The 12,621-nt window shown below is 36.1% G+C and overlaps 2 protein-coding genes across 2 annotated transcripts in view; one reads left to right on the top strand and one right to left on the bottom strand.

Annotated features, from left to right (window-relative positions):
• Window positions 1-655: 655 nt before the first annotated feature.
• LOC307118161 (uncharacterized protein) lies at window positions 656-8,848 on the bottom strand. Its single transcript, XM_079803650.1, has 4 exons — window positions 8,627-8,848; window positions 6,061-6,454; window positions 2,089-2,157; window positions 656-2,001 (listed from the first exon to the last, which is right to left on the bottom strand). Exons 2-4 carry the CDS (start codon window positions 6,383-6,385, stop codon window positions 1,721-1,723), a joined length of 675 nt encoding a protein of 224 aa, XP_079659776.1. The 5' UTR covers window positions 6,386-6,454; window positions 8,627-8,848; the 3' UTR covers window positions 656-1,720.
• The window catches only part of lima1a (LIM domain and actin binding 1a), a 27,352-nt gene continuing 23,146 nt past the window's right edge, over window positions 8,416-12,621 (top strand). Inside the window, exon 1 of the mRNA XM_079803627.1 lies at window positions 8,416-8,560. The gene's annotated coding sequence lies outside the window, so the exon portion shown is untranslated. The remainder of the gene's footprint in view (window positions 8,561-12,621) is intronic.

Genomic DNA, 12,621 nt, shown 5'->3' with positions numbered 1-12,621 from the left:
AAGAACAACAACTTTACATGTTATATAATGACACATACATTAATTTAGGTGTTATGAATGCTGCAAAACTGGGGTACAACGTTCAACATCTTCCAAACTCAGAGTGTTGTTCTAAGTTCAAATTAGACTTGCTGATGAAAGAAAGATATATCACTCCACGTATGTTTGTCAGATTGCACAATGATCCCACACACACACACACACTCACTCACAAGAGGAATGGAATGTCACAGGGTTCAAAAAAGAAAAGAAAAAAAGCCATTCTAAATGCGGATCTGTTATCTTATAGAAAAAGTGTTTCCTATGGAAAAGGTGAATATTTCTAAGAACATTTTACATGGGTGCCAACAGCTCATACTCATTTTGAAATTACATTTTAAAAGCTGATATGAGCAAGTTTATTACAATTCCATCTAGCTGTTTTGTCTGGGGTTTGGGTAACTAAAACCTATATGATTAAAATTAAAATTCATTTATAAAAGGTAAAACAGATACAAAGATTCTGAAGAACAGATGGGATTTTACATTCTTCAACATAAAAAAAAAACCTCTCCAGGAGCTGTATTTTATAGTCTTTAAAACAATAAACACAATATCTAAATTACACAATAAAAACAGGCTATAAAACAACACAAATAATAACCTCAAACTCTTTCATCATAATGAATCATTTATTTCTTTATTTATATTTACTTTTCTTAAAAAAATAACCCAACACCAGAAGCATGATCAATTATTTACAAAATGGAAATGAGATGTCGGACAAAAAAGTATCAATACAAAATTACAATCACAGGAAAAAGTAACATAGTCCAATTAATGCAAGTATGATATTCACAATCTGAAATTAATGTTCCCACAAATGAATGCTCTATCAAATAAAAAAAGCTTCCATGAAGTCTGCTAGGACTAGACGCTGTTTAATGACTGGCCTGTGCAATGGAATTGTACAAAGCTCCGCCTCCAATCCTATCACCTGCTTGGCATGCAAAACAAGGGTGAACAAGGGTGAAACACCAGGGTGAAAATGCATCAGGGTGAAACAACGTGATACTTGCCGAGAGAGCGAAGGTCGCCCTTATGTTGCCAGATAGCGGTCTCTATTGGAACATAAATCTTTGTAAATTTCCAGTCTTCCTTATCTGGCCATGGAATCGGTTCAAGTTTTAAGACTTAGATAAAAGCTTTCACATTCATTTACTCAAAAAAGGAAACGCATTATTCTGTTGGATTGCTACGGTACAAATCAGGCTCACCTGAAAAGATGATTATATTTCAGAAAGCACACACATACACACAGTGAAGTGCAATTTAAAAAGTAGGAATGGAACTTGCTCTCACATGAAAATAAGCTTAACAGAAAAACAATCAAGTAATAATGGCATAAAAAAAGTCTAACAAAACAGTTTATTCAGTCCTGCCCCTTTAAAAAAAACAATGTATGCATTACATTTAGGTTTTTTTAAATGTAAGCAAATTTTCAAATAATAAAAAAAAAGTTAAGAAAAATATTTGAAATACCCGCATTTTAGCTTGTTGCGTTTAAACGCTTCCATATTATTTCAAGCTTTTAGCTGACTTTATACTAAACAAACAAACACAAAAAATGAAAAGTAAACATTCTTCAATATAACTGAACAGCAGTTATAGTTGCCTCTAGTGGTATGCTTGCATGCCTACACATGCCAAGTGCTACATAAATGCAGTCCTCTCTGCGGACTCAGTTGTTTTCCGTCAAGAACTTGATGTTTTGTGGGTCTACGCCGTTCTCCTCTTGGGTTAGGAGGGAATAGAGGCGAGCTGCTGTGGCTTGGTCCCTCTCACGCATGCTCCATTTTCTCAGCATGGCGAAAACCCGCTCTCTGTGTAGTTTGTTATCTTCCTCTATCTGCTGAAGAGTGGTGGTGTTCATACCTAGTGCCATTATGCCCACCTCCCTCCAGCTGTTCCCAATGCAGCCGGCCACCTTCATCATCTCCCTCTCACTCACCGTCCTGGAGTCTGAGAAAAGGCAACGTTACGTAATGCGGCTGTGCGGACATGAAGCTATTACAGAAGATGCAAAGCAGAGGTGTGTATGTGACTCACTGATTATCGACGGCTGCTCCTGCGGAACATCGTTTTCCAACACCTCCTGCCTTCGTTTGGCTGTCATCTCTGATAAACCAACATTCGTCAAATCACAAATCGATTATGCATGTACTAGATACAGTATTTGTATAGTCATGTGAAAAAGAAAGGACACTCTTTAGAATTTTAAGACCTGCCAAGGACCAGATTATTTATTTATATATATATATATATATATATATATATATAGCAAAGAGAAAAAATACTTATAGGACCCTTAAGGCTCATTCACACCAAGAATGATAACTATATTAGCGTCCACACCAATGCACAATATCGTTCTGTTTATTCTAAGCAGTTTATGCCCTATCAAATACCCGGCGCAATGCCATGCCAGGCCCGACGCAAGTGTTTTTGCTAGTTTCAGCCCAATGGTTGCCATTTTGACGTCCAGTGCCACGTTGTTCAAATAGCAAATGCACTTGCGCCCATTTGTGTGCTGGTCTGAAAGCGAGGTGTGTTCAGGTGCATTGCTATTTTGAGGCAACTGAAATCGCAGTCTTTTTTTTTGTTATTTAAAGAGCGTGTTAGTAATATGCGCCTATAGGCGGGTGCACAACGTGTGTACACTCTGCTTATTACACACACAGGGACACGCAGCAGCACACAAACTGCTTTAACTCTCTGGGGTTCTTCATTTATGGGTCACACTCAGGACCTTCGGGTCAAAAAGGACCCGGAGGGCGGGATTAAGATAAAAAAGATTTGAGTAAAATCAATGAAATATATTTTTGTTCAATAATATTTTTTCTTTTCTTTTTTGGTATTTTGAGATAATTTTATGATTTATAATTAATATTTATGCAATAATTATGACCCATTTTTTCCCATTGAATATAATAAAAAAATTATATATATATATACTTTTTTTTCATTATTATTAAAGCTGTATTTCATTTTAGAGTCAAGCCTAGGCTTCATGAAAGCAATTTTTTAAATGAGATCGGTGCCATCCGGTGGACACGTTGAGCATTTTTATCACGCAATAGCACATTTTTACCACTATAGTGGATCTTGCGTTTTATATATATATTTTTTTAAAAATCGTAGCTTTTGGGGGTCATTTTTGACCCGAAGGTCCTGAGTGTGACAATTTTTTTACGACCACTTAGACTTTTCAAATCCTGTCCCCAATTTTTTGGAGTGTTCATATACCAAGTACCAATAAAGTCACCAAGTTTCGGACCATTCCGATGAAGCTACGATTTTTAACATTTATTTAAAAAAATTCGGGTCAGAAATAACCGAAGAGCCCCAGAGGGTTAAAATATTAAAAATAAAATGATTACAATGTAAAAGATTCTTATTGAGCACATAAATATAAAAATGCCTACATGTCATAATGGATAGTCATTGCATGTATCAGAATTATTTACAGTAATGGCAAATTAAATTGGCTACTTATTTGACCAATCATGGCATTACATTGAAAGATTCTGGAATATACCGCCGCTTCAATATAATTATGTATATATCCTACTTAAATTCATAATCAAAGCCTCAATCAATATTCATCCTCCTATATAATTATTATGATTTGAATGATTCTTTCCAGTTATGATTTTGATTAATCAATAGGACCCATGATTGCTTCTTCCTTTATATTTTCTAAAGTTTGTATTTGGTCTCTGAGTGGTGACTGAGGGTCTGTCCAGGTGGTGTGTGATGTTTCCCAAAAACACACCTCCAACTCGACAGGAATGCAGTAACAGGGATTGCTCATTTAGCCCAGCTTCCAGAGATTAAATATGGATTTGTCTTTCATTTTATTTTATTTCATTTTATATTTCCTTTTACTGAAACCCTAAAGAATTGTATGAATACAATTGTACTATTGTCTGGACCTATTGCTGAAAGAATAGCACATGCTATCAGCATGTTTTGGTGAAGTGCTTTGTTGATATGTAGTTAAGACTCTTCAACCTTGGGAGAGCTGTGATTCAAGGGAGCGTTTGTGTATGTGCGTTGCATGATCTGTGCAGGCCCAATATTGAAGATGGACATTTTCTGCACACGACACCAGACCTGAAGACGCCTTTCTGCAACTTCCGAGGTCAACAATGACCTAATTCTAGTGATGGGGCGACAACTAGTCTACCTAGTTTAGTGATATGCATGCTATCTATCCTTGTGGAAATTTACTGTGACTGTGCATTTTCTCTGCCAATCAGAATCATTCCACATGGCAATAATGACGTGGCTAGACCTTGAAAACGGTATAACTGTTCAGAAATTGTATGTACAATAGGTGGAGGCGGGGTAGGCTGGTAGAGGGAGCGCGGCCTACGAACTCCTTGACTTGAAGCTGGCTTCTGCTGATGAAACTGTGCAAACTATTCTTCAGTAAATCTTTCTTTAATTAATTACACTCCAGTCTCTTGGTCTTCATTTTTCACTACTGGTCCTGGGTCCTAACCTGTTACCCCAACAACATGCATGTATTTAAACTGACTCGTCAGGTTGAGGGTGTCTTTATTCTGCCATGTAAATAGCGAATCCGCCATGGTGCAAGCGCAACTGGCTTTTAAAGGGAATGGGAGATGAGACTCTGATTGGTTTATTGCACGTTACGCCCAAAACACACCCATGACTCATTAAAAGAATAGGTGCAACCCTTTTGGACCATTTTTCCCGTCATTAAACTAGCAAAAGTGGATTCAGACACGCCCTAAGTGCACCTGCCCCATGCGCTTCAGACCATGCGCTTAGATCGGTAAAATAGAGCCCTAAATGCTCAAGCTCATTACAGCAGGATGGATTCTGATTGGCTGTCAATGTTATTATCGTTCATCATCTCTGAAAGTGATTCCAATGATATTGTTTCTCAGTGACATTATTGTTATAGTCATGATGTGGACTGTTAGCCTGACAAGCCAGACCCACATCAAGATGTTGTGTCTGGGAACTCACCATTGGCAGGGCTCAATCCGAGGGGCGGGATAAACGGTTGTCTTTCAAATTCCCTCTGCACGCAATAGGATAGCGCTACAACCAACCAGAGCAACGAAGAAGGTGAAGCGGAGCTAGTTGATAGATTAAACTTTCGGCGTATCCGGTCGGCAAAACTCCAAACACATCTTCCTTTCTTAAGAATGACTTCAGACTTCTTTGTTGTTTTCTCAAAGAAAAGCTCAACTCCAAGTCTTCCAGAGTCGCGGCTAAAGCCGATTCGAAAGACCGCTGTTCGCCAGCTTTTTTGTTTACGAGTAGCACGCGGAACCGCCGTCATGATGTTAAGCCCGACCACCGACTCTATACACGATGTGATTGGCCTAACCAGAGTTTGGTTTTTCCAGCTCGCAAGCCAACGGAGAGTTGCCAGACGACTCTGGCTGCAAATTAGATTTCTAGGCTAGTGGACTGTGCTATTCTTTTAGATTTAGAACGATTTTTTTTATAACTTTATCTTTATAGTTATCGTCCTTGGTGAGAATGGGCCTTTATTTGCATTGTGACATTTTTTTTCATGACAATTAAGCTCATTTTATTCCCCAGTTTTCATTAATGTAAATGCAAAGTTGTGCAGAGTTTAATTCTCATTACTGTTACATAAAAATATATTATCTTTCTCTTCAAGTATTATACATTAAGATGGCATTTACTTAATTCAATTTAATTGATTTTAATTTTCAAAAATCATTGCAAGACAGTATTTTTAACTATAATACAGTAAAAATGACTATTATAGTAATGAGAAACAACATTAAAAATGAAAAAGAAAATAACTAAAGAATTTTTTCTCTCTATTTATTTCAGTCTCTCTGTTCAATTATTATTATTTTTATGTGAATCTTTGTTTTTGTACATTATAAAATTTTGTTATTGTAAGTTTGCCGAAATCCCCCCCGAAAAAAGAATATGCACAAAAGTCTAAATGACAAAATTCTAGGAGTCTTCAAAATAGATAACGGATGGTTTATAAGATCATACCTGTGTTTTTCGGTGTCTTGCGTTTGTTGATTTGCAGTTTTTGAAGGAATTGCAGTTTAGGAAATGTCTCTTGCATGTCTTGTGTTTTCAGCAATTTGAGAAAATTCAGAGCGTGCTTGTTGTCTTTGTCAATCACATAATCCAAGATGTCCCGTACCTGGTCAGAACGCATGTTAATGTCTTTGATGTTGTTGTACTCATTATTGGACAGTATGCCATAGGCATGGCAATGCTGAAGCAGGAACTCTGCATCTGCCCTCAGGGCCTCCAGTAGCTCTAGCTTGTGTTTCTGAATGAGCTTGGTGCCATCTACTGGTCCATCCATTGCCTCTTGTGCTTGGTCAGTGATGGGAAAACCTTGATTTGACACTGGTTTTGAAAACCAAGATTAAGTCTGTAACAAAATCAGAAATGAAATCGTTTTAAACAACAAAAAAATATAACACCTAAGAAAAACTTAAGAAGCTACTTCAGTCTCACATGTTGGGGAAACTGAAAGAAGGGAGCAAATGATTATTTTGTCATTGGTCTTAAATGCTTTCAATCAAGAATTTAACATCTGTATGTTATTATAAAAATGAATAACCACAACACTTTCATATCCTTTTTCAAATGGCATATCAATATCTGTAAGAATGGCAAATAAATGGGATCATAATAATATAAATATTTAAGTTTTTTTCTTTAAGAAAATAATTTATGATATTTGTTCCAGTGTTGGGGAAAGTTACTTTTTAAAAGTAATATATATATATATATATATATATATATATATATATATATATATATATATATATATATATATATATATGCGTCAATGACAAATAAGGTTAAGATAAAAATAATAATAATTTTTAAAATGCATTTTTATGTTCCAAAAAAGTATGGTGTTGATACATATTGGTTTTACAACTTTTACGACAGCATTAATTCATTATTAAACAAGATTTCTGATTTTACCACCCAGAAAATGTCAGGTGGTGCAGCCATATATACAATAAAATAATATACATATACAATATACATATGAATCATTGTAAAATGCATATCACATGGTAAATTCCCTTTCCATTTCTTATGTATTGCCCTTTTAGTCCAATTCATATAAACGGACACTTTTCTATGTGTTCTAACACCCAATTTTCCATAAGGAGTTTTTATGTTTTGCCTTTAACTGTAAAAATTATTTGTATACATTATATAACAGTTTACAGTTATATTTCTTACTTCATTTTGCAATTGCAGTGGGAATTCAATTGATACTTCTAAATGTAAATTTGCTGGTCGCACCACCTGAAGTTTTAGGTCGTTGAAACACCACAACTCAAAAAGTCAATTGAATTTCAAAAAAATGAAAAGAGTATCTTATCAAGGAAATATTGTAGATCAAATGTGATACAAGACATGTATTTATTAAAATTCTTTTTAGGAAAATAATGAATTTCGGACACAAAAAACACATCATATCATTGACCCATATAAATAATCTGGGTCCTTGGCAGGTCTTAAAATTCTAAAGAGTCTTTTCTTTTTCATATGACTGTGTGTGTGTGTGTGTGTGTGTGTGTGTGTTTAAAAAATAAATTATTTATTCCCCATGGTTCTTACCCAATTTTACCATATAAAACACTTGAAAAATTCTGAACTAAAGGGCTTGACTGATTTAGATGGGACAGGAGACTTTTTCACCTGATCCCCCTGGGGAAAATTGATAACTAATAATAAAATACAATAATATAATATTATATAGTGAAAGATGAAACAGATACATGAATATAGCATATATCGTATAATAAAACACTTAGTATTGGGGCAAGAAGCAGCCATATAAAAACAGATCAACAGATGGCCTGCTATGAGATTGTATCTGAAGCATCATTGGTGGAGCTGTTGTCTTCATGATGAGTCCCTCCCATTGACAAGTTGTTTTTAAAAACCTCATACTCTTTGTTACCACTTCCGAATTATGAACTAAATGTGGCTGTTAGATTTAAAAGCTAAATGCACGTGCTGATTACACACAAATTAATCAAATGCTGCTGCAATGTTTCTTTTATTGTTGGTGTAGGGCCTATAATGGTGAATGGCACATCTCCCTTTGCATTATTTGTAGGGGACTTCCAGTTTAGTGCCCTACTACCAGAGCTGCGTCATCTTTGTTTACATTCAATACACGACTATGGCGCACATTTTATTAAATTAGAAGAGCTTTAGTTCGCTCGGGAATAGTAGAATTATTACACCTCGCACACACTTGCATCATTATTAGAGAAGCAAGAAGACGCGCGAAACGGAAAAGAACAAAGAGATACTCATTTCATCAACTGATGCAGCGCGTTCAGTTCCCATCTACTTCCGTTTAAAAAATAAAACAGCGTTATTGACACGGATTACAAATTTGCGCGCGCTCACGTTGTTTTCAAGTTATCTTTTATTGTAGCATACAAGTTTGAAATTTAGCGCTTTTTCTTCTGCACAGAGATAGAAAGCACCGAAGGGAGTTAGGCTACTCTACACACGTTAAGGAAATAACATTTCATTAAACACGAAAGTGAATTTTGTTTACCTCAGTTTGACGGAGGGAGACGCTTGATGCCGCAAACACACTTCATCCGCATGTAATATGATATTTGATACAAAACATCTACTGCGCCGCCCTCTGGACAGGGAGTCATTTACCTACAACTAATGCTATTTCTGTATGCATACTTTCACTATCAACAACTCATTTCCAAAGTGCCCATTCTTTTTTATTCGAATTAATTCTATTCTGCACATTTGACATACTGAATTTAAAATTTCCCTGAATTTGTGATTCATCTCTAAAATGAGTCATGAATAATGGGAGTGTGATGAAACATCTACAATTCTGCACTTTAGTCAATCTAGCCTAAGGGAAGTGATCACTAAACTGCTGAGACAGAAATAATGAACTGATAGACTATGAAGAAATTTGTTCGAATGTCACTGCTCTCAGAGATGTTTTGTTCATGACCACCTTCTGACCTGGTAGACAGTCGCTGCACACATTTCTAACGCACCTATAACTATATTTAAATAAAATAGAAATAATATTTTATTAGAAAGTATATTCTGTGTTTGACATGTAGGGGAGAGCGCTTTTTGACTTTCTCAGTTTGTGTAAATCCACTTGTGGTTCAGAGTATTTATTTTTTCCCACATTAATTTCACACGTCTAGTACAATTATGTAGTTTTGTTTCATTAATACAGTGTATACTTTTTTCTTGATTTACCTCGAAAAAATGGAAGTGAAATGTGACAACATGCCCCATAGGGTGGGGCACATTGTAACATGACCAGCTTAAAGGTGCACAATGTAACTTTTCCGTCCACTAGAGGTCGCATATTCAAAACAAAGGCTTAGTTTGATGACATGGGGCATGTGGTCTTCACCTCACAGCCGGTGGAAAAGACTCGGGATAGGACTCATGTTTAATGGATGTGATTGTTAACATTACTGTAGTATGAAGCAGAAGCAGGACCGAGTGTTGTGGGAGCTGAGTAAGGCCGCTGGAGCGATTGTTAATAAGATGAACGCAACACACACCTCGCGAGCAGTTTTATACAGAATAAAACCGGGAACCGAGGGTAACGCAGATATGACGCAATTGACAGGCGACTCCCTCACACGTCCCGGTTCCTTCGTTAAAATAGCAATTTTCTCACAATTTACAAATAGTTGGAAACATTTGGGATATTGTAAGAACTCAAATGAACAAAATATATAACACTGGCCTAGTGGTTTTTGAATATTTTACTGCAAAAATGTTACATAGTGCACCTTTAAAATGTTATCTAATATAATCAAAAGAATATCCAAGACAAACTAAAATATTTTGGTCAATAAAATACAACTTTTTCAGATAAAATAATGGCATTTTTTAATCATTCAATATAAACTAATTTTTGAGTTTGACAACAACATGCCTCAAAACACAGCTATACAGCACAGTTCAAAACATTATAATAATTAATCATTTCTGAACAGTGACTCTCTGTCTTTATTTACCTTTTTCTCAGGGTTTCTCAATAGAATTCATTAAAGTATAGAATATAATAGCATAGTTCTAATAGGGGCTCATTGTAATGCAGTGTGACAACATGCCCCACCTGCGCAATTTAAACCGCGGCTCGTGTCTTCTGCTGGTTAGATCAGCATTAAAGGACTTCCAAAGATTTTTTAATTTTGGTGCAATTTTTTCTCTATATAGTGTTGATATGGCAACTAGTAAATACTCAAAGTTTCGTCATCCTATTCCTGGTATGTGTGGAAACCATGTTAAACCATGTGTGTTACAACTAACGCCGCGTTATCGGGTTGTGGCCCGCTCACCCCTATTACCTGAACTAGCACTAGCAGAGGAAATGAAAAGAGATGATAATAACCATCTTCAGCCTGGCTCTAGCCGATGTATGGTCTGATTATAACGTCTGAATTCTGTGGAAGAGGACATTTGCTTAGGGCTAAAGTGTTTGATGTATATTTGAAGTTTCATTTGATATTTTTATCCATGTATTTATAGGCAAACTAAACAACATATTTCAGATTATATCATTTTTTTTAATCTAGAATTGATTATTAAATTATTGATTTATTTAGTTATTAACTTGAACTTGAAATAAACTTAGCAAGTTAGAATGAAAATAATTTGAAACATGATTCAGAGGGAACATGTTGTAGAAAAATCCAACTCACAAAAATTTAGACTAATGATTATGTTTTAGTTAACTGGACAATTAAAGGCTGAAAAAGTTGGCTTAACAAGTGAAAAGAAGTTAGTTCAACAATCGTTGGACAAGCCTATTAAGTGTAAATGCAAATGAACAAGCATACAAGTTTCAACAAGTTAACAGTGGATTCTGGGTGCATCATGCAAAACTCATCCGTGGCTCCCAGAATGCATTGCGGCGTGAAGCATGTCACCATTGTTGAGATTCAATGGCTAATTCTTGATGTCTGTGGGAGTAAATCTTACAGGAGGTCAAAGTGCTTAGTGTACAATCTGTTTGAAACCTTATTCAGCTTTTCTGATTTAAACCGTGCTGGATCTTTTCTAGAATCACAATAAAACAAAGTTAATAGTATATTGCTCATATTAAACTCTGAATTAAGTCACTACACAATGATTATATTCTTACTATCGAGCAGCCGATAGCATCTGATTGTGTTTTCTCTTGCTTTTCTTGCCATAGCAAACTCAGTTAAAGCAGCCAGAGAAACACTAACATTAAAAAGTCGTCAAACTGCCCAACTAAAGAAAACACTAATCACCATGACGGTGACATAAAAAAAACTAGTGCTGGGAATCGATAAAAAAACAAAAACAAATTTATCGCATTGTTTTCTGCAAGTTTTTAATATTTTTGGAATTTTTTATATTTTGATATTCAGTTACACTCCAAATACTGTAGAAACAATTTAAAGACAGCATATTTTAAATGTGTTGTAATGGCATCTTTTTATGAATGAAGGCCAGTATCACTGATACTAATGTCTCTATGAAACATTAATGACGTTGTGGGGCAGTCGTGGCCCAACCGGAAGGTTGCGGGTTCGAGTCTCAGGTCCGGCAGGAATTGTCAGTGGGGGGAGTGAATAACCAGCGCCCTCCTCCACCCTCAATACCACGACTGAGGTGAGACCCTTGAGCAAGGCCAGTATCATGAATCAACCCCCAACTGCTCCCAGGGCGCCGCAGCAATATGGCTGCCCACTGCTCCGGGTGTGTGTTCACGGTGTGTGTGTGTTCACTACTGTGTGTGTGCACTTGGATGGGTTAAATGCAGAGCACAAATTCCAAGTATGGGTCACCATACTTGGCCACACGTCACTTCACTTCACTTTTCAGAATAACTGAAAGCTACCAATTTCAACATTAGGCTTTAAAAAACAACAACTTTTAATTTAAGTGAACTTAAAACAATCTTTACATAAACCCATTATAATAAATGTTATATTTTCCTGTGGCCTTCCCTGTTAGACATATACAGAAATTGAATAGTTATCAAACACCTTTCTTAACTGCATAAATAATACATTAAATATAGATAAATAATCTTTTCTGTTCCAGTTGTTCTTTGATGACATTAATGAGAGGCATCATCAGTGCTGCTGTCACTTTAAGATCAGCCGCTGCCGAACATGACGCGGATCTGACGCGCTGTCCCGTGCATCAAATTTTCTCACGTTCATTTAAAGCGTTATTTAACTCATTTAAGACTTCTATTATGAGAATACTAGACAAAACTGGCATTTTGGCAAAATTCTCTGTGTTGTTGTTATTGTTTGGTCAAGAGCGAAAGAGAACTCAATGTGTGCATGAGACTGGCGCAACTAGGGAGCCGATTGAGACGCAGCCACACAGACACACACACACACACACACACACACACAGACAGGACACTGACATACAGCGCGTTCTCTTCTGTCTTGTCGTGCTTAGATGGTTTAAAAGCATTTACATGAATAAGAGCGTGATCATATAATGTAATGCTGGGCAAAAATGAAATTAAAAACAGACGCTGTTAATTGCGTTAAA

Source organism: Gobio gobio (genome assembly GCF_949357685.1).
Source record: "Gobio gobio genome assembly, chromosome: 21".
In the NCBI taxonomy this organism is placed as follows: Eukaryota; Metazoa; Chordata; class Actinopteri; order Cypriniformes; family Gobionidae; genus Gobio; species Gobio gobio.
Note: the sequence above shows the minus strand (reverse complement) of the source record. Positions and strands in the feature narration are given on the sequence as shown.